At 41.0% G+C, this 22,665-nt stretch overlaps 1 protein-coding gene across 1 annotated transcript; it reads right to left on the bottom strand.

Annotated features, from left to right (window-relative positions):
• Positions 1-1,924: 1,924 nt before the first annotated feature.
• On the bottom strand, positions 1,925-18,691 carry pitpnc1b (phosphatidylinositol transfer protein cytoplasmic 1b). The gene is made up of 11 exons (XM_039806068.1): positions 18,053-18,691; positions 12,211-12,359; positions 10,077-10,165; positions 9,827-9,834; positions 9,602-9,673; positions 5,861-5,953; positions 4,947-5,102; positions 3,921-3,988; positions 3,747-3,786; positions 2,797-2,848; positions 1,925-2,336 (listed from the first exon to the last, which is right to left on the bottom strand). Exons 1-11 carry the CDS (start codon positions 18,098-18,100, stop codon positions 2,188-2,190), a joined length of 924 nt encoding a protein of 307 aa, XP_039662002.1. The 5' UTR covers positions 18,101-18,691; the 3' UTR covers positions 1,925-2,187.
• Positions 18,692-22,665: the final 3,974 nt, after the last annotated feature.

Here is a 22,665-nt window from a genome sequence, read left to right on the forward strand (position 1 = left end):
TTTGCAGTGCTCAGCTAAGTGATCAAGGAACCAATATAACGCCTCATTGCCTTCTGTCAATACACCTGGTCTGGCCTATTGGCAGAGGTGGAGAGGGTAGCAGATCCATAGCATTGACAGCCTCCCCCGTTCTCCTCTTCTCTCTCATTAGATCCACTCTATTAAACTACTTATGCATCCGTCTGTAGGCTGCTGGGCCGGGGCTGGGAAACAATAGGAGAGCCCTGCTGGTGGTCGCAGACCTCCACTGTGGCTGAGAAACTCAAAGTGCGTTCACAGGTTGTCGAAGACACTGGAAGGATTTTTGACTGCAACAATAGAAATTGTCACACATAGTGTGTGTTGTTGTAACGTTTGTTGCATGCAGTGAAGAGAGCAACTACACGTACATGTGCATAAGAATAGATAATATCTCTACTGTGTATTAATGGACATTTTGGGAAATACACTTATTCGCTCTCTGTTGGAAAATTAGCTTAGAAGATGATAACTCTCTCATTCATATCTGTATGGTAAATATGGAGCCAGGAGCCAGTTACCTTAGCTTAACACAAAGACTGAAAACAGCTAGCCTGGCCATCTAATGGTTCCAAAAGCCGCCTACCAGCGCATCTAAAGATAAACACGTTATATCTCACTTGTTTAATCTGCACAAAAAACTAAGTGTAAAAACAACAATTCAGTGTTTTACAGTAAGATGTAACATGTTAATAAATGATAAGCGGATTTTGTAAAAAGGACGCTCCATAAGCCGGGAGGCGCCCGCGAGGCGGCCCGCTGGGGACGCCCCACAATAAGGGGATGGCAGGTTGGGTTTAGGAAAAAACTTACGGGGAAAGGGTGTCTTAAACGCCGTGGAAAGGGCGCCTTAAACGCCGTGGAAAGGGCGCCTTAAACGCTGGGGAAAGGGCGCCTTAGGGACGCCATCCCCGGGAAACAAAGCGCCGCAAACGGGACGCGATCCCTGTGTTGTTTGACCCATCCACCACCCCGACCAACCTCCCTACGCGGATTTTCGGCTTTTTATATTACTCCCTACAATTTCGTGCTGTGGCCACGAAATACGCATCCCATTGAAATACATTACTTCACATTTTCGTGTTGTCCACCACGTAAAAAACGACAAAAACGTCTCCGTGAACACGTATCAATAGATTCAAATAACGTCACATTTACACGAACTTCCATGAGACCGGGCTGAAATATTAGGGTTTGGCTGGTGTAAAAATGTTCAAACTGGTTTGATATTAAGGACCTGTGTACTGAATTTTACAACTAGGTAGCGCTCTTGACTCAGTAGCTAGTGATGGTCAAATGAAGCTTCGCGAACCATTGTCTTTATTTTCTGAGCTCACTAGATGGCGCTCTTTGTTCGACAAAGGGTTGAAAACACACAGAATTGCCATTCCTTTAACCTTTTTCTTTGAACAGAGAGCGCCATCTAGTGAGCTCAGAAAATAAAGACAGTGGTTCGCGAAGCTTCATTTGACCATCACCATCAGTAGCCTCTCCCGACTGGAACATAATGAGACTGAGAGGGCCTATGAATCAGAGTTTTGCGACTCCTGTGCACTTCGTGGCAGTAATGCATCTCTAAGCTGGTTTTCCAACTGCCAATAAACACTCAATAAGAAGAAGAAGAGAGTGAAGGGGCACCACAATTAGCAGGACTACGTCTAGGTTTTACGGCTCACCTTTTTTCGTTGGCTTAAAATCCAAAATGTTGCCATATTGGCGCAGTTTGAGTTTTCTTTGAGACTAACGCTGCCATGATGAAAAAACACATGAACCTACTAGTAACAACCTCAACGTACGTGGTGTGTATCTTCTCCCCTCCCACCTCTGCGACATTTGCTAAACAAACATAATATTATGTTAATCACAGTGTCATATGAGATTTAGTGTCTGACGTCGTCGGCACAGGTTGCTGATGTAGGCTAATTTTTAATTTTCCAGAACATGTCATAATGACAAATGCCTGTACAGGCAGTTTGCATAAAATCAGACTGGTTTAAGTTTGTACACTGGAAACTGGAAATTGAGCCAACACAAAATGTCCGTTAAGTCACTGTTTGCATGTGGGTGGGTTAGTGTTTGTGAAACAACATCACATGACTGGTGAGTGTTGACATTGGTTTCTGTGTGTACCTGCTGTACAGTACAATGTGTGTGTCTATGTGTGAGGCATCATTCAGGTGTGGAGTTGAGGCGCATGGGACTTTGTGGCACAGAGGAGAGTGAAGGGTCAGACGTGGCCGCAGTCGTCACGCCCATCTTCTTCAGTGTTAGCTCGTCTGTCACTGAGATGGAGCGAGAGAACGCAGGACGAGAGGCAGCTTGTGGGCCTGACAGAGAAAGAGAGAGCGAGAGATTTTTTTGTAATTGTTCCACAATTTGCTTTTCACGTTATGCAAATAAAGCAAATTGAAGTTGTGAGAATAAGAGATGGATAGATAATGAGATACACATGCCATGGAAGAAACAACATTAAAGAGATAAAAGAGAAAGAAAAGCAGAAGAGGCCCTGCGAAGAAAGGAAACCGAGGGACAACTGTGTTTGAGTTTTCAATTTATTTAAGTATACTTAAGATCTGTGTCGTACATTTAGATTCCCATTAGTTAAATCCCTTATTGGTATTCAATCCACACACGCAACTTTTTATTAGACTCTCTAGAGTAAATGACATCCATTTACTTTTATTACGGCAAATGAATGAAATGAAAACTATCATTCGGTCTGTGCAAAGATAAATACAGTGGCAGTGTTTGGCCTGTAGGGGGTCATGGCGGTGCTGCGAGCTGCAGCAGGTTGAGCAATGACTGCAGATTTGTTGCAGCTTGATTTCTCATCATCGCAGAGAGAGAGAGAGAGAGAGAGAGAGAGACAGACTACAGGCCGTACTGGGAAGTCAACCTTTGATATCTCTCACATCCAGCTGAGGTTCACCAGACTAACCAGCAGGGGGCAGGGTGACCACACACGCACACGTACACACACACACACACACACACACACACACACACACACACACACACACACACACACACACACACACACACACACACACACACACACACACAGATACAGACCCCCACCAGGGCTGACATTTGTAGCTAAGTGCTGCAATGGCTGGTTATTTATGTTGAGAGGGCTGGTGATGGGGAGAGTTCAGCAGGTGGCTGCATTACACTGTTTATCAGGCCGACGCAGTGGCATTATCACTTCATGAGCCAGCCAACACTCTTCTCCCCCCTTACATCTGTCTTTCTGTCCTCCTTTTCTGGGTATACACCCTCTGCCTCTCCTTCCTTACTGCTCCTTGTGTTGTGAAATGCCTCCTGACTGCTCTTCCATCTCCTTTTTCCTCCCACAGATGTGCACCAGCCATCTGGGTACTTGTAGGGCACAGCTAAGGCACTAGTGGCGCAACCAGCCTCTGTTCACGCCTGTTAGCATTACAAGAGTTATTAATTCATACTATTTTGTCTGTTGACAGCAATGGATAACACCGTGGGCTAAAAATACAATATACCTGTTCAGGTTTATTGTAAATTCCTAATGATGTAAAAATGTGTTTTTTTTGCCTTCCTCTACATCTCCTGCTGTATCCGCTGCTTATTATCCTGAAATTAAATGCAAGAATAATTACCACGGAGTACAAATATACATTTCAAATTTGCGGCTCTTTTCATTTACTGCTCATCTCTCTTTCTCTTTCTCTTTCTCTTTTTCTTTTTCTTTTTCTTTTTCTTTTTCTTTCTCTTTCTCTTTCTCTTTCTCTTTCTCTTCTCTCTCTCTCTCATCACTTAGCCTTCTATACAGGTTTTTATGTATTCAAATGTACTAAATAGCGTGTATTTTTGAAAGTACAACTGCATTGTTTTATCTAACTGTAATACGTAGAAATTTGCATTGTGACCCACCGTGCCATTCGTCTATCCATGCTACTGCTTGTCTGTGGCCAACCAGAAGAATGTCCCGGATGTTCTGAAATAATACCAGAAACAAAAACATGGCAGGAAAAACAGAATGCAAATAAAAATGCTACTGGGTGTTCTGGATTTAGAAGTGTGCAGGAGTGTGTATGTGTTATATAGCGTGGGTTTTGCGAGGATCTGTACCAAACTTGGGTTTTTCTTTAGTCTGTAGGATACGATTTGTAGGCCGGGCTGAGGTTAGACGTCTTTGCCTTTGACAAATATTGCACCCCCCCTGCAATTTGGATATTACACTAGTCCATATTGCGATTTCGATAAAACTGCAATTAATTGTGCAGTATTATTTGCACTCGCCTTTGTAAAAACTAAAACCACATTACTGTAAACACCCTTCCTTTGCACTAACAATGTTGAGAAGAGGGTGTGTTTTAGTTTTGTTCTTAGTACTTTTGGTTTCTCTATCATGCTTATTTGCTTTGCTTCATTGTTGAGGATAAATAGTTGACTTTTTTATCAGCTCTTTAACTTGTCACACCAACTTCCACTGTAAGAAACTAAAAACCTTTGCTTTGTTTGCACCAGAACAGAGGCCCTCGTACGTTTTTTGTTAAAAAAACACTACAGCAATTTTTCCAATAAATATAAGCCTAAAAGCCTTCTTGGCGAGTTTCTTGGTAATTATACTAATGTTTCAAAATGAATGTCGTAATGAATTATTTGTGTCAAAATGCAACACATGGCACATTCAAATAATAAATAACCAATCGGGGATTTCAGGGATCATTCTTTTACTGCAGGTGTACTTAGTTAAAGACTCCAACATGCAGAAATCAATGCTTGAATAAAGCACAACACTTTAATAAATCCAATTAGCTATAAATTGTAATTTCCCCGCCTAGTATTACACCTATATGGGCTCGTAACATTAACTGCAGATCGTATCTTGATGTCCTCCTTACATCAGCACAGGGAAAAGGCATGATGTGAAAAAAAACGCTCTGTCTCACTTTGTGTATGAATTCCTCAGTCCTTGTCTGGAAGCCGTACACCTCGAAGCTGCACTGTACCCTCTTATAGGAGCACATAATAGGCTTGTGGTCGTCTCTCCAGCCTTTCTCCAGAGGCCCTCTGCCAGTTTTACTTGACTGCCAGCGACCCGGGTCCTGCACAGATTGAAAAGTAGGTCTATACGTTACTTGCTGAGTCTGCAGAAACTTTAGTCCCGTGAGGCGTCTTCGGGGGGAGGGGGCACTGTGTGTGTGTGTGTGAGAGAGATTAGTGTGTGGAGGTGCAAGGAGATTGTTGCTCAACAAAGCCCATAGGAGGAAAGTGTGATAACACATTATGAAAGTGTTTGTAATTTTACGTTTTTACCGTGCCATTCAAGCCATGAGATTGGTGTGTTTGTGTGTGTGTGTGTGTGCGTGTTAGAAGCATAGTGTGCCCACGCTGTGCATAAGCCTAGGCACATTTTACTAATGCGCTGTTAAAATAATAATGAAATGCTGTGCTATTGACTTTAGACCAGGTTTTCGTTGGTTAATGGCGCAATCACTTCCCGCTGCCTCAAGATAGCAATACGCCAAGAATTCACCTGAACACACCTCCCTGTAAGACCAGCACGCCCATGGGCGCAAAGATGGGCGCAGGTGCATTTGCTATTTAAACGACGTTGGCACTGAACTTAAAATAGCAAAGACACTTGCATCAGACACTTGCATCAGGCTTCAGTCTTTTTTGGGAAACACTCTGCGGTTGTCAGGGCGGTTCTCGGGGGCGGTTGACGTGCAGCGGTATGAAACCAGCTTTTCCGGTGCTGTCGTACGAGGTACAATTCCAGTGGAATATAATCCCATAAGCATCTTCAACTTTCAACATTCAACAAAGCAGTATGTGGCCGTCAGATCGGCACACAGCATACCTCCGACTCTTTGTAGTGCTTTTCAGGGATGGGGTCACTCAGGATATCCAGGAAACTCACATTCTCTGCTGGGGTCGGCGTGTCTTCAAACACCTACATCCAAACAGATGGGGAAGGTCGTACAGTATAATGTGAGCAGACACACATGATCACACTCACTCACCCATACTCTCACGCGCATACAGTCACTCACTCAGTGGAGGGAGGGGGGAGGGATGAGAGTAGATGAGTAACTGTATAGAAAACTGAGGTCACACACCATAACACCCCTCACTATATCCCACCCTGAGGCCCTTGGAGCAAACAGAGGAGAGAACAGACAGAGAGCAGAGGAGGGGGAGATAAGAAAAAAAACAAGGACATATGAGAAATATAAAAAAAAAGAAGAGTTATGAGAGCAGAATACACTATTCCTTGAGAGGAAATGGAGGGATGCTAGGGAGAGAGGGAGGGACTGTACTTTTATCTGACCTTCTTTAAAATGTGTTCTAATGTCCCGCTGAAGTTGTTCATTTCACAGTTGAAAACTAACAAATAAGGAAAATCTGCTCTTGGATAATAGCCCGCTACGCTCTTGTGGTGCTGTTGTTGGTCTTTGTCTACCCAAGGTCTTGCTCCCTGTTGTGGAATAAGCTGCATTAGCTGGATGTATTGTGTTGCTTTCTACAGTGTGCTCAGGGCATTACACTCTTACGGTTTCCCTGTCTCTCTCTGTTTTCTGTGTGGTGTAGATATTCATACAGAGACATACATAGTGATGATGGAATTTACTTATGTAAAAGTACTAATACAACACTGTAGAAAATACTCCATTAGGCCTACAAGTAAACGTTTTGCATTGAAAATGTTATTCATGTAAAATAATGTAACTAAAACCAGAAAAATGAAGTTAATGTATCAAAATAAATGCACAATATGCAGACAAATGGCCCCTGTCACTGTTATGCTATTATATATTATTTCATTAGATGATGATTAATCAGGCTTTAAAAAGCATTTTACTGTTAAAGTGGAGCTAATTTTAAACTCTTCTATATGGGGCTGCAACTGATTATTCATTTCATTATTGATTGATCTGCAGATTACTTTCTCAATTAATCGGTTGTTTGTTTTGTCCATCCAGATTTAGTTGTAATTAAACTTTTTAGTGGTCACTACTTATTCTTTTCATATTTTGTTAAAAACCATATTCCTTACTAAATCACATTAGTTGTAATAATCAGTTTAAGTATGCAGTGCACAGATCATGTTAAGCAGAGATAACTAAGGATCTTAAGTTTCTGTATGGGAGGGGCGGGGTCGTTTGAACTGTTCTGCGCTGAAGCGGTGCAAAGGCTCATGGGAATAAAATATATATTCTGAATGGTTTCGGTCCTAGTTAAAGTGTGGTTTAATAATGTTCTGTTAATGTTTGGCTGTGCATTTATGTTATCTGGATTTTAGTTTTGTATGGTTGATTTAGTGTTCATGTTTATCTACATTTATTGTTGTACTATGACCGAGACCCGGGTGGGGACTGATGGCGTCGGGGAAGTGCGAGTGTGTTTAATGTCATATACATGGCTTGGAAATCAGTAACTCTATCTTCTGAGTGAAACTTCCCACGCAGCTCAAAAGATTGTGTTTTGTTGATTGTTTTCCTTTCTGTTTTTTTTTTTTATAAAATAAATGAATTAATCTTAAAGTCATAGTATTATAAAGGAAAAGAAACAATATTTATTTGGACAAATTATTTCTTTAGTAAAAACAAGTAGCCTAATGCTTTTATATTTGTTATGTTTCTTTGCATGTTTAACTTAACATGCTTATTTTAGTTTTATCTTGTTCTGTTTTGTTCTGTTTTGTGTTGTTTTTGTTTTCTACCTGCCCTGTAAAGCGACTTTGAGTCTGTGAAAAGCGCAATATAAATTAAATGTATTATTATTTTAGACAACATGACTCCAGAAAAAAATAATTTATGTTTTCTAATGATTTTTAGTAATGACAACAAATGTAAACTTGATTTGTCTACTGCATCAACTTAACAATCTGTGTTAATGCAACTTAACATGACTAAAGTGGTTTAAGGCAACGGTTTTCCACACAAATTTCTAGTAAAGTCAACTAATTTGGGTAACAGTGATATCTCCATACCATGATAATACATACAAGATTCCGTTGTAACTGAGAAGGGTCTGGGCAAGCTTCATCCACAGCCCATTTCCAAAGGGGCGTCACCAACGGACGCTGCTCAAATGTCTCTGGGCGCAATTGGATAGTCCTTCAACCAAACGATCCGGGTGACGTAGCAGCGACAGAGGCATCAAAGGGTTGCTGCGCTTCGGTGGCCGTCATGTTGAATCTAACTGTGCGTTCATGGACATCGGAAAAACGTTTTTCCGAGTGAAAACGTCAGCATTCAGAAGTGGGAAACTCGGGCTGGATTTTGCTAACCGAGTTTCCCAGTTGGTCAGACGTTTGATGTAGGCGACTTTGGGTCAATGAACATATTTCAATGACAATAAACTGTTTATTGTGGACAAATGCTTCTGCCAAGAAACATACACAGACATAACATGTTTAAAATTATTCATAAATAGGCCCATGTATAAAAGAACAACACCTTATCCGTTTCTTTTCCCGTTCGTTGATAACACAAACAAACACCTGGCGATGTGCTGTTTGGATGCTCGCATAAGAAAACAGCAGAAAATCTTTTGTTATTGTGGCCTCCATGTTTTCACACACCTGAGGCTCTAGGCTACAGCCAACCGTTGGTGGCAGTCATACAAAAAGTTGTTATGCCAAACGCCAATATAACAGAAGAAGAAGAACATGCATTACCGACCATGTGAACGCTGCCAGTCGGAAAAACTATGTAATCACGGGGGCGGTCCCTGTTATTCCCAGGTGGCATGAACGCGCCATAAACAAAAAGCTGCTTGCCGTCGCTGTGCTATCGTCATCGTGTAAAGCCCGCCTCAGTGGTTGTGATTGGTGCCTCGATTTGGAAAAATTGGAAATGAGCTTGAATGGGCTCTTGGCCAGACTGACTCGCAGAGTAAATCTCAAATTTGCCGGAAGTTCGTCAGGGTTTTCCCAGGCTATAAAAGATGATCAAAATAGACTAATTGTTTCAGATGTAATTGTACAAACTGTTGGGTAGTTTAATTTATAACAAAGCACCATATTTTATAAGCACTTTATATGTTTTGCATGTAATAACTTATTTGTAAAGTAACTAGCACCCACAGCTAACCACAGCCCAAAGTCATACTCTCCGAAATGTATGAATTTGTGTTTGTTTGGAATAAACTTATGTAACCTGTAACTACCTGACATGAAACATTGCCCCATTTTTCTCCATAAGCAGAACTGTAGATCTCCATATTTTGACATGTTGGTTCTTGTTACTTGACTAGCTACAGTCAGCTCATCATCTCTTTATTTTATGAGTGTTTCCTTCGTTACAGAGCGCAGACACAAGGGCCAGACAGAGTTGTAATTGTGACTGAATTTCTGTGTGTGTTTATGCGTGTGGACAAAATGCAGCATGGCAACTGTGCTCACCGCTGCTGCATGTCTAGTTAATAGATCTGCCAATACGGCATTTTGTGCTTTGCTTGTTTTCCTTGTAATGAACACATCAATGTGATGAACATTTTCTGTGGGCTGCAGAGAAAACTGCAATTTCTCTCTTTCTCCTCCCTCTCTTCCCTAATCACTCCATCTTTCTCACCCCTCGCGCCCTCTCATACTCACATTGTCGTTATCGCCGTTGTTGTTCTCGAATCTTGTCTCAATGCGGATGCTGAACTTGGGAAGGAATGATACCTACGGGGTGACAAGTGGTAAAAATGGAGGAAAAAGTGGTTGAGGGCAGAGATAGAGAGAGTGGAAGCAGGCTGCAGATTAGATCCACTGATACTGGAAAGAGATGAGCTCTGTTGCATTCATGTATAGTAAATGATGTGTGAGAATACTTACTGAGTACTCTGCAGCACCAGGGACGTTTAATATGGAAAGGGAGAAACAACATTAGTTACTCATACATGCATGAGCATGCAATTGCTCTCACACACATACACGTTACCACGAGGGAATACATCCATACATAGTGATGAATTTTTGATGGCACTTGGAAAAACCATCTGTTAAAAGTAAATAAGTTTTGTATAATGCATTGAGGGGAAAGTAACCTGATGTTTTACACAAACAAAGGCATTCAAACACACACCTGTGATGGTGTAGGGGTAGAAGTTCCAGGCCTTTTCTGTCACGTAGAAAAATCGCGGGACAAATGCTTTCGCCCAGGATGGCAGTTTACTGAACGCAAAGCAGGAAGAAAGAAGAATCACAGAGGGGAATGGTAGGAGAGTGAGATTATGGAGGGAGACAGAGAAATCCTAAGTGTTTTTTGTGCCATTTATAGCCAGATTACCTGTAGGCTACTCTCACCACAGCTCTCATTTTTATGACTCATTCCCAATTACACCTGTGGTAATGAATTGTAACTGTAGCTTCTAGGTCGCATGTCAAAACAGGATTGAGGTAAAATACATTTTGCACTTGCTTTAAGTGTGTGTGGCATGTGTGTGTGCGTGTGTGTTCCAGCATATCTTTACTAATGAGGACCAAATGTCCCACAAGCACAGAAAGATTAGGAAAATCCTCCACAGTGTGAACATTTTTTTTACTTCTGTAAGAGTTTATTTTAGGATTAGGCCTTGGGTTTATAGTGGTGATTAGAATAAGAGTTGAGGTTACATTAGGGTAATGAGTGAGGTTAGCTTAGGGTTAGGGAATGAATTTAGAGAATTCTGGGTTGCTTTTTTTGACTGAGTTTTCACTATAATCACACTTCATTGATTAATGGGCTGTCAGCCTGAACACAAAGCAAACAAAACACAATAACAGACACAGTCATGCATAGTTTCAAAGTCAATGCGGTTGAACAATAATTGCATTTGCAAACATTTTAGTCCTGACATTTCTCACATACTTCCTTGTTTATCTTGATGGCTGTAGTTTGAAGCAAATTCAAAAATCATGTGGGTAACACTTTATTTTAACACACCCCTATTTAGGGTTTATAAACAGTATATTAAAATGTAATAAATGGTTTATAACTCACTCTTAATATAGTTGCAATTCAATATAGGGACATTTGTAAGGCAGCTTTAAAACTTCAGAGCCTCAGAACAATGTATAAATAAATACATGGTTCATCAAAGTAGTTATAGCACACACACCTGGTTATTAAATCATAAGAAAAGTCATATTTGTTCACAAATACATTAAAGCAATAGTTTGACATGTTGCTTTTAGGCAGAGAGAAAAGATCGATACAACTTTCATGACTGTACGGTAAATATGAAGCTACAGCTGGTTAGCTTAGCTTAGCATAAACACTGGAAAGTAAAAAAACAGCTGGCCTCACTCTGTGCAAAGGTACCAAAATTAACCCAAATCACCTCTTAAATTCAGTAAATCCATCTTCATTATTTAATCCACACAAACCTGAAGTGTAAAAACTAAATGTTGCCATTTTATGGAAAGTCATATTATCTAGGGTTAATGCAATAACATCCCAGATTGTCTGCTGTTTGCCTGGCAACTTCTCCCAGCCAACAAATAATCCAGTAAATAAACCCCCATAAAACAGCAAATGTTTGTTTTTTTCACATTTTATGGGCTGTTTGCCCCTGTTTGCAGTGTTTATGCTAAGCTAACCGGCTGCTGACTCAACAAGCTACATAATAACGTACACACTTAAGAGTGGTACGGTATCAATCTTAACTCAAAAAGCACTTAAAATATATTCTGTTTACAACTACATTATATTTTGCTAAAACATGTTTATACATTTGTACACGTGCTTCATGCTTTTTGTGAGCACACATTGTTACAGAGCCTCTGATACCTCAAACTACCAGTAGAGACATGCTTTTATGACCATCAGAATGACGTGTTCTTCTCAACTAAGAATCTGAACTTACACAATCAGAACACTTCACTGTATGATGAGCTCATGGTACAATAACAATAACAATTTCTACTGTCAACCTGCAGTATCGGCCTCAACATGTTTCAGGCAGCTGGTATAAGGACTTTGGATGTGTGCAAGTTATACTGCCGTGTGGGTGTTTCTGTGTTGAAACTATGTTTTATTGTTTGTCAATAATACCTGCAACATCGATCTATAGAGTGTATAAAGCTTTACAGTGAAGTGAGAGATCAAAGATCGAACATGATCTGTTATCATAATGACAAAGCCGGCAACTGGAGGATAAGGCTCAGTTTGCAAATTACAAGAATGATTAGTTTTCAATGCATCATTAGTACAGCAACGCAGTCGACGTGCACTCTACCTGTTGAGGTAGATTCGCTTCTCTGTCAGCTGTCCAGGGCCGTGCTGGGGGTGAGTATCTGACTCATTCTTTATCACCTCCACCCCTTCTCCCCCACCACTCTGCTCACAGCTGTGCTTACTGATCATGTACAGCTGCCCAATCCTGTACTGGAGCCCAAGGAGAGTTTTAGGATGAGAGAGAGAGAGAGAGAGAGAGAGAGAGAGAGAGAGAGAGAGAGAGAGAGAGAGAGAGAGAGAGATAACTTGTGAAAGTGAAGCACAAAGCAATATCAAAAGCCATCCAAGGTGACGCAATTTGAGTGCAGTGTTAGTTTCACTCATAAAGTGTTTGTTGATGTGGTCATGCAACAAAGATTTTATATTAAGCAGATAGGAGCTTATGTTTATCTCTGATGTCTTAAAATAATACTATGTAATGAGGGGGTGGAAGACATCAGGGAGTCTGTCCTTTCATGACTGGTTTACTAAAGTAGCCTCTTATGAGCAAATGTTTTATACAGAAGTAGTGATAGGTGGGTATTTTTTTATTTTCTGTTTTAACAAATTTATAAAAAAATAGGTTTGGGTAATGTTGGTAGCACAATAGGATTATATGTTACTTGAGATGTATTGTAAGACCCGTGGGCCCAGTTTGGCGGTTTTTTATTTATTTTACTTTATTCATATCTTCATATCTTTTTTAAATACATTTTATTTGTCTTTTGTAAAGAGTTTTTTAATGTTTGAAGTCATCAACAATAAAAGGCACCGTTGCTGGATTTAAGTCTCTCAGAGGTTTTGAAGTTACAGCCTCTCTTTGCTTGGTAAGACCATTAGCTTATAGAGGCTAATGCTAGCTAATGTTAGTAAACTTGACATTTAAGAAGGCTTAAATTGAAAGATGTCTGAAAAGTTTTCAGACATCTTTCAATTTAAGCCTTTTACGGGATTGTGAATGATTTCTCACACCGGTGTTATTGAAGTTGAAAATTCCTGCTAACTAATCAATGAACTGCACACTCCAATGAGGAAATTATAATAAACATAAACATCAGCCACTAAAAGAAAGTAGCTGGTAGGAGTGATGACAGAAAAATCTCCTGGCAACAGGGTCAGCCATAGTTGCTGAGTCCGATTTTGTCTCGACAGGCACTTACTCAGTGCTGCTTAGGAGCACGCTTTGTATTTGCTCTTTATTTTTTAAAGTTACTATATGTAACTTTTTATTGTTTCTGAAACTGTAATTTTTCATTTGATGGTCATAATTGACCAACAGCCAACGAGACTAACAGTGAAAAGAACACTATTTTTATATAGTTTTTATTAATACCTTTGCCTGGGTCCGTGAAGTCACAAAATGATTTACGGCAGGCAGAACAGCTCTACAGTCACACATTCTGATGGGTCACAGATTTCAGTGTAACACTGGAAAAAGCCTGTGTTAGCATATCCAGCCAGGTAAAAGATAGCAGGAGATTTCTTGTATTGTATTTTTATATTATTTTAGACGTTAACTGTTGTAGTTATGACTGATACTGGGGCAGGGCCATCTCAGCAAAAAAAGGAAATTAAACAAAGAACAACTAAAAGCTAAAAGGGAAAGTGACAGATGACGGTCAGGCTTTCAACAGATGGAAACAATTACGGGATTGTGAATGATTTAAAACACACCCCGAATTGGCCCTCAGGTATGTAATATGTCTATTTAATTCATAAAATAACTTTACAATGCACAATGTAGTTGTAAGTCAGTAGCCAATATTACATTACATCTCCATTTAGTGCCTGGTTTTATTTCTTTTCATTCAGTGTTTGTGTTGGCCGACTATTTTCTTTTCCCTTGTCCCCCTGTACTTGTGTAAAGCGTCCTTGGGTTTCATGAAATTTAATATATTAATCTAAACTATTATTGCGTTGGTTGCTACAACAAACTCTTAAAGCTATAAATGCGTAGTTTCTGTCTCCTCCATGAGGAATTTTAAGTAATGACAACAAAACTGTTGGCGCATTGAAATTATACAAGCCTTCTGTGACCGTGCACCACCCCCACCCCTCCTCCACGCAGTTGCTTGTAACCAAGGAGGACACGGAGGATTAAAAAAACATGTTGGACTCTTCAGAAGAGGTAATTATCTTCACTCGATTTTCTGCGTGCGAAAGTCGCCGGACGACACCCATTTTCTGAACATAGCCGTACTGAGAAATACAGAGAGAGTTTTGTGGAGCTGAAAGTCTTAATTAGCTTTGTAGCAACTCATTTGGCAATGGCTTGAATGTAACAGACGTTCATTAATATAAAAAAAGTTCCGCACTAAAGCTAACGCTTTGGCTCGTGACACAGTGACAGTGATAACGTACCTGGTTTAGCTCACGGTACATCCAGGGTACGTTACCGTATGCAACACTTGAAATGTAACAATGCATCTGTAACTTATTCTCTTATTATAAATGAATGAGTCTGAGCAAAACATTCATCGCAATTATATTACCTCCCGCTAATGCTAACTCTGTAATACAGCACCGTAAAGAGAAGAACTTTACGACAGCAGGTGTTAGGGCTGGGACGATTCGTCGACGTAGTAGACGTCATCGATTACGTAAATGCGTCGACACAAATAATTTGCGTCGACGCATCACTAAATAAAAGAAATAAATAAAACTTGCGTGCAAATTAATTATGTAATGTGAAACTAATGTAACGTGGAACTACTGTTAGATATGCGGGTTCTAGGGACACCTAATCTGTAGCCCCGCCTTGAAGCTAGCCGAGCACTCCGCCTACATGCAGTTTTTGTCAGGTCCCGTGTCATGCCCTCCCGCCTGGTGCCGTCCCCGTCTCGAAAACTTTGGTCTTCGGGTCAGTTCAAGTAGTAGGCTCCAGGCGAGAGAGTGGGGGATAAGACGAGGACTGTGTGTCGGCGTTGTTCAGCAGTTGTTGGGTATGTGAGTGGAAATACATCTAACATGCTAATCCATATCAGACGCCATCACCCAGATGAAAAAAAAAACTGTCCAACTTCTCCTCCCTACAGCGCTTAACCAGCCTTTAGATACAAATAATTAAAGTTAAATTAAAGGAAGAAGAGCTTGGATGTTAAACAAGAGCTTATTCATTATTTGACCTACTGTTAAAAAAAGCAGATATAGGCTCCTCTTTTTGCACTTGCTCTGTTTACTTGAAGTTTTGAATTTTTGTATTCCTCCTGAATGTGACTTTATTTTGTGGTTGGATTGATAGCTACATCTGGCTTCAGGTTGCACTAAAAAATAATAACAGTGCAGTGTTAAACTATTTGAATAAATAGAGATTTGAGCCTTATTGAAATTTGTTTTGTGTAAATTGTTAATAATTGAGCAATGGCAAATTAATCATTAAGTGAAAAATTAATCATTAGATTAATTGAAAAATTAATCATTAGATTAGTCAATTTATCGAAAAAATAATCGCTAGATTAATCATTTAAAAAATAAGCGTTTGGGACATCCCTAGCAGGTGTGGTAAAAACACTACCGCTTTTGTCCAAAGCAGCCGCTAGAATCAACACAAACTGAAAGTACAAATAGCAACTTTAAATAGTCACTTGCTGTGTATAAAGATTTCCATGAAGTGACCATATCTGACATCAACATTTAATTTGGCCAGTGAGGTTGAATGCATGGGAGTCTTAATTAAGGGGGTGGGACTTTGTTCTCTGCTGCAGCCCCAGTTTGTGCTCGATGCTGATCAGGCGGGAGTATTTTCTGTGAGCTAGTCTAAAGAGGACGAGGCCTTTGGGCATTTCGAACGGCCTCCTCAATGAGCTCAGTCTGACAGAATCAGTTTCCTTTTGATCAACTATAACAATAATACGTAACTTTCTGCACTGATGCTGCTATCATTCTCTGTCTTCTCCTTAACACCGTTTTTATGTACGCCATTGTGTTCACTTTAATTGCAAATCACTTTGGTGAACTTTGTTTTTAAAGTTATTATGAAAAAGCAATAAAAATGAGAGCTCGAACAACCAAACTTCTGCTGTGGCCATCGTAATGTAATTTATTTTGTTGCCCTATATTGGTGTGCCACTAAAGCATTATTTTAATCAGGAGTAGAAACGGAGAAAGATGTGGAAGAAGAGGGAAAGAGGAGGGTGGATCTTAGTTTGCTATCCTTCAATGTGCTTTGTTGACATCAATGTGGCACTCATCCTTCTTGCTCCAATTACTGTGAAATGTCAACATTCAATATTTATGTATTGATTATATATGGGACTTAATTAATCACAGCGATGGGTTCTTTTACACCATTTTAAGACTAACAGACAGAGCAGTGAGCTCCTCCCACACAGGTTGTGAATTTTTTTCAATCTTAGCAGGAAAAAAAGCATCTGTCCTTTAAATCACTATTATTATGCACTCTGAATGGCTGTGTTGAGACACTTTATTGACAGCTCTTAGCATGTATTTTCCTCCTGCTGTCTTTCAAAAAAAAAAAAAGGTTTACAAGTTGGGATTTTTTAAATATAGCTCATCATGGGGTGGAGACAGATAGTACTGCAGATAGTGTCAGTGTGACAGTAAATCAAAATCAAAGAATTTACAATTAAAATAAAGCTCATGGCAAGAGCAAAGACTTGAACTCATGTAACCCTGAATCTGTCTAATGACAACGACAATGAGATGATTTTTGCTAAGCAAATAAAAAACATTCTCTAAATATTTGTAATTGATTGTGTACTCAGCTCCAAAGCAAGACCATGGAGAGAGTATGGCACAGCCGTAAATCTCTTTCGGTTGATCAGTGCCACATTAAATATACTTTTATTCAATGTAATAATACAAAGTATGACAACCTTCATTACATTAAGTTGCAGGATGATATACTGTAATTATTTTGGCAGTTGCTTCTGTGCAAAGTGACACCCCACAAGGAGGCTCAAGGACACATTCAGCATGTGCACATAAGGAGCTGGTGATCGAACCACCAACCCTACAGTACTAACCCACTCTGCCACCTGAACTGCAGCTGCCCCCTGTCAGCTTTTCCCACAGCAGAACACAATAGTGAACATTCTTTAACACACAATGAATGACAGCTGTATTGTGTTACTCAATTACTAACTGGATAATTCAAACCTGGAAATCAACACCATTCTCTTTTAAAAAAATGAAGCAAGTGTTAGGATGTTGTAAATGGCTTGGACTGAGGCTTAAATAAGCTGCACTTAAACTTACATTGCATTCAGACGAAAGAGGATTTGCTGCCAGCTCAAGTTTCTGTGTGCCCTGAACTGATACTGTAAATCCTATTTTGGACTGCTATTTGTCACTGTCATTGTTGTGGTAACAGGTAGAATTGAACAGGGGGGGGGAGGTGATAAGGACGTTACTTTTGAAGGACAATTTGGCGCATAACTCCCTCGTATGCCCACCTTTTCTCTCTAGCGGGATCAACGTTGTTTACAAGCCTGCGGCCTTTTTTTGAGTTTAGCTCTAGCTGCAACCAGTCCAACTAGTTTGTGCACTGTTAGGTGTACTGAAGCAAGCAAGGGAAGTAGAGAAGCAGACATATGGGGAGATAATTTAGCTGCAGCACTGTGATGCTGCTGGTGTTGTGCTTTTTGTCTTCATCAGATTAGCCAAGCCCTTCGAAGCTGAACGTGCATCGCTTACCCCAGTGTGCCAAAGCTCCCAAGGTGCAGCCGCGGGTGGTCTGTGTGCTCTGATGGCACTTTTCTTATCAGCACAAGAACTCTTTTAAGATTACTAGTTGAAAGAACACTTTCACCTGAGAAATGAAACACTGTCTTGTCTTTCAATTTAAAGTTGAAGGAGGTTTGTGTGTGAGCGTGTGTGAGCATGGGAAAGACAAACACACTTACCTCTTCCACAGTCAGTGGCATACATATGCGGTACTCTTTCATCAACATGGTGCTGTTACAGAGAGGACTCTGTGTGAACTGTGTCTCTCTAGCTCAGCTGTCTTGGTTGCATAGTAGACAGGCTCAGGCGAGCTGCACTGCTGCTGGACCACAGTGACCTCTTGTGTGACGCTCTTCTTCCTTTTGTTTTGCTGATGTCAGCAATCCACTGAGTTAGGTCTAGTCCTCTCTGTCAATGAGTATCTGCTGTTTTCTTACTAATTCCTTCTCTCGCTCACTCCTTACAGCCTTGTCTCTGCTGTTTTGTTTCTCTACCTCAATTAATCTCCTAAACCTAACGGCTGTCTCTCCCTCCTTTTCTTGTTACTTCTGCTTTTTCTTCTCCTGCCCTCAGCTGCCCTTTTCGGTTAGCTGTTTTTCTCACTTAGTTTCTGTTTTCTTTCTTTCACCACAGTGAGAAAATGGTAATTAGCTGTGCGGTAAGATTGAAAGCCAACAAACTCTACCTATTCTTTCACTTCTCTGCCTCTCTGTGCTTTGTGTAAATTCTCCTCAGGCTTCTCATGTGTAACCTTGGTGTCTGCTCGGCGCTCCTCCCTTTCCCCTAAACTGCCCTCTGCTGCTTTCAGTTCCTCACAAATTCCTTCGCTTGTTTGCTCCTTATCTATAGTATCCACTCCCCGCCCACTGTACTTAACTGCCTCCTCACCTCTGTCACTTCACCCCCTTTCTCCCTCCCTCTCTCTGATCTTTATCTGTTCTTTTCTTTCCGTCGCACCACTGTTTTCAACAATAACACCCTCTATCATCTTTCTATATCTGGCAACATTAAGTAACACAGTTTGTTGACATCAGTCTTTGAATTTGAAGTGCATTCCTCAGACAGGACCCCCAACACTCAGGTTATGACAGCACTCGGGGTATATGAATGGCTGACTCAGAAGGGGTAGTCAGGGTGGGCCATTGGATTAAATATTACCAGAGCCATGAGAACTTCCATTAAGCACAGCACCAGGCTCACTTATATTGAATTACCTTACAACCTTCAGCCTGGTTTAATTGAATTTGTGTTTAGTCAATGAGTAGAGGAGTCGAAGCAGTCATAATTTTGCGCCTGTGTGCGTCCTTGAGTCACGGCTCCACTCTCCTTTTGTTTGAGCGAGAGGTGGCTGCCAAGCTCATATTGTTGCCTCCTCATCAAATAAGAGAAGCAGATGTTTGGCTTCTCCGGGTCAGTTTGGCCAAAACCAATAACCCGGCCCTGGATTCTGACTCTCAGGTGGTCAAAATGTGAATGTGGATCCAGTGAAATTCACTTGCTTCACTTAGTTTGGCCTTGAGACAAGGGCCAAAGTGTCTCTCCTCTCTACGTGTCTTCGCTATCATCCGCTCCGCAGTGACAGAGCGGTGAAAACAAATTCCTGGTGGGGTTTGCTCCTATCTTATCAGATCAGTGTTTAGAGAAGGGAAGCCACTTCAGAGAGCTGAGGTGTGCTTTGCTCATCTCTGCCTCCATTTTCCCTGGACTCGACGCACACAGAGCTTTGACAGCACTTCTGTTTAAAAGAGGATTGGTTGTGATTTAGATGTGTGTTCAGATCGAGTCATTGATTGCTTTGATTGATTATTTAATTGTGGTTTGAGGGTTGGTTAATGGTAACCATTGTGAGGAATGACAGTGCTCTAGGATCATTGATCCTTCAAATGATGAAGCCTATCAAAATACAGGTTTCTTGATTGATTAATGGATGAAATAGACATTTCTGTCGATTGATCCTGTGCTTTCTTTAAAAGATCAAAGTCAGAGGTGGAACTAGTTACTGTAGAATTCAGAGAAACACTATTTTGAAATGTTTGTAATTCATTAAAGTATTTTCACACCTTAATTAGAGATATGACAGTAGAGAGATGACAGGAAATGAGGGGAGAGAGATGGAGAAAGAGATGCAACAAAGGCCTCATTTACACCTGGTATCAACATGCCATCTGTATCTGGGTACATTATCTGGATAATCACATCTGATCAATGGGACCAGGTATTAATAAGCATTCTCAGCATCTTATCCTGCCAGCACTGTAATCTGATCTCAAAATGCTAATTAGTTAGACAAGGCTGATGGACTTGCAAGATACTGCTACTTGTGGCTTTTGGCGGGCAGCTTGAGTTAGCAGTGGCAGAGTTAGGTGACTGTTCAATTTGGTGGGTCAAGTTTTTTCTTAAGAATGGGGTCAAGCTGCATTTACACCCTGAGATCAGTTCACAGTTCCTTCTCATGTGGTCTGGCTGATTGCATTCAGATAATGCGCTCTTCCCACCCCAAAATGTCTGCTCTCTTATGACTATCATTCTTTGCAACTGAAGAAACTGCAACGTTTCAGTCACAGACTTTTGTTAAAGAGCGGGTTAGTCTTTGACAGAAATGTTTCATTTTCAATAAACTTCAAGCTGACATGTGCTGGAATTCAGGAAAATAAAAATATTCTTGCGAGTTAGAAACCTACTCATCTTTATCTTTTCAAGGACTAAAATTCAGCTGTACTTCCACCTGAGTGAAACATTTTGAAACTTTACTTCTGGTCAGAGCTGCCCGTCCTTATTTCGTGTTGTGCAGGACGGAGGAGCAGGCGGTGATGGAATAGGAGGGGACTTCATCACAGTGCTTACACCTATCACATCCCCTCACATCATCAAATGAAAAATGAATGGATGCACTTAAAAAAAATGGTGAGGCGTTCTTTGACCTCTATGTTTCCTGCTCCTCTGATTGTGCTCAAGTGTGTGTGTGTGTGTGTGTGTGTGTGTGTAATAGGAAGACTGTGTGTGTGTGTGTGTGTGTGTGTGTGTTGTGTGTATGTGTGCATGTGGCTTCTGTCTCAGTGCTGAGATGGTGATGAGCAGTACGGATCTGTATTAAACTGGAAAAGGAAGAAGCAGATCATTAACTGGTGGGCTGCTTGCCATTGCTGCATTACTGGCTCTCCAATCTCAAGGTGTGGTCACAAGCCAAGGTCTAAGGTTCTCTTGTGTCCCCTCTGAGCGTGTGAATGATGGACCCCTCCCCACCACCCAGGCCTAGATTAGCGGTGGCTTGGTGGAGGGCACAGAGTTGATACGCTACAGCTTTTTCATCTCACGGCAGGGTGAAAGGTAAGCCTTTGAGTAAGATTTGAGATGATGAATTCAGCAGTCTGTGCGGATAAGGTTTTACTGGTTTATGAGCCTTATGTTGTACAGTATAAAAGTGTGATAAGTAGCAGCATCTCTCTGTGAGTGCGTCCAGATCCTCAGCCTCCCTCCACTATTACGACAAGCCCGCTGGACGCCTCTGATCTCTGTTTTGGTCTAATCATCAAAAAAACTGAAGTATTTAGGTCAGACTTTAGCCTAGCAAAGGGAAAGACAAGAGGAGAGAAAAAATAACAGTGAGAGAAAGTACACATTCCATTATTGTCCTCTGTTCATGGAGTGTCTCAAAGCACAAACGCCACCAGATGCAACTGCACAGCAGACAAAAAGGAGGCTGGTTGTTGTGCTAACATCTCTGTGTGTAATGTGTAATGTGTTTTAAGTGGGGGGTCTTTGTATGTATGTTTGTGTGGCTGTCTCCTCTGTGTTAAGATGTAAGCTTAGTATTAATCTCCTTGTAGTGGAGTATCAGGCTTGTGCTAAAACATTGATTGGACCAGCTCCTTAATTGATACTACTGGAGGACCGCCCGCCAGGGGGGAATGTGGTTTCTATGTGTGTATGTGTGCTTTTTTGGTGTGTTAGAAGTGAATCCCCTGCTGACCTGGATGAAACAGAGCGCTCACTTATCCTTATCGAATCCCGATCTTGTGTAGTCAAGCTGTGTCCCGTTGGGAAACACCCGTGCATGCCAGTGAGGAAGATGAGGTCTTATCCAACATCGTTAGGGGCTCTAGAAAGTGTTTCAGGCTACGCCAATCAGTGCAGCACCTCAATATGATGAACTTGGTGCAAGAGAAAGTGTAACTGCCTTCATTAATTCCTCCAAACACACACACATACCACACACACACACACACACACACACACACACACACACACACACACACACACTCACACACACACACACACACACACACACACACACACACACACACACACACACACACACATTAGATGCCCCCCCACATGTGTGCCACATGTTAACACATGTCGTTACACACACACAGGCTTCTTGCTCTGGTAATCAAGTCCTGAGACTCCCAATTATGGAAAAGAATAATTAATTTACAGCTTTTCTCCATATTCATGAGCTCAGCATTATAGACTGAATTCCATACATTGTTGTACGCATGTTCCCAGATGAATTATAGATGTTATTTGAAATTGTTCAGTGTTCTTAAATGTCATCAATAATCTGAACAAGGAACAACAATGCCAGCTGAGATCCACGGAGGAAAATTAAAATGTGTTTTTGTCTCTGCAGTTTTTTGTGTGCAAAGAAAAAAGATAGAGGATCCAGATCTATTCTATAGCTTGCATTACTCCTTTGTGTATTTGTGAGTCTGAGAGAGAGAAGGGGGGGGGGGGGGGGAGAGTGAGTCCTTATGTGCATTGGAGGCAGCCAGAAGCCAGTGTGTATCTA

This window comes from Perca fluviatilis, chromosome 7 (assembly GCF_010015445.1).
Source record: "Perca fluviatilis chromosome 7, GENO_Pfluv_1.0, whole genome shotgun sequence".
NCBI classification, from domain to species: domain Eukaryota; kingdom Metazoa; phylum Chordata; class Actinopteri; order Perciformes; family Percidae; genus Perca; species Perca fluviatilis.

What these genes read in the sequence shown, in the direction of transcription:
- pitpnc1b (XM_039806068.1), bottom strand. Translation starts at nt 18,100, where the DNA reads ATGTTGATGAAAGAGTACCGCATATGTATGCCACTGACTGTGGAAGAG. An exon ending in AAGCGAATCTACCTCAACAG is followed by an intron (nt 10,166 to 12,210) that starts GTAGAGTGCACG and finishes CTTTGCGTTCAG; the next exon opens with TAAACTGCCATCCTGGGCGA. An exon ending in ATAGACGAATGGCACGGTGG is followed by an intron (nt 3,787 to 3,920) that starts GTCACAATGCAA and finishes GAGAGAGAGAAG; the next exon opens with AGAAAGAGAAAGAGAAAGAG.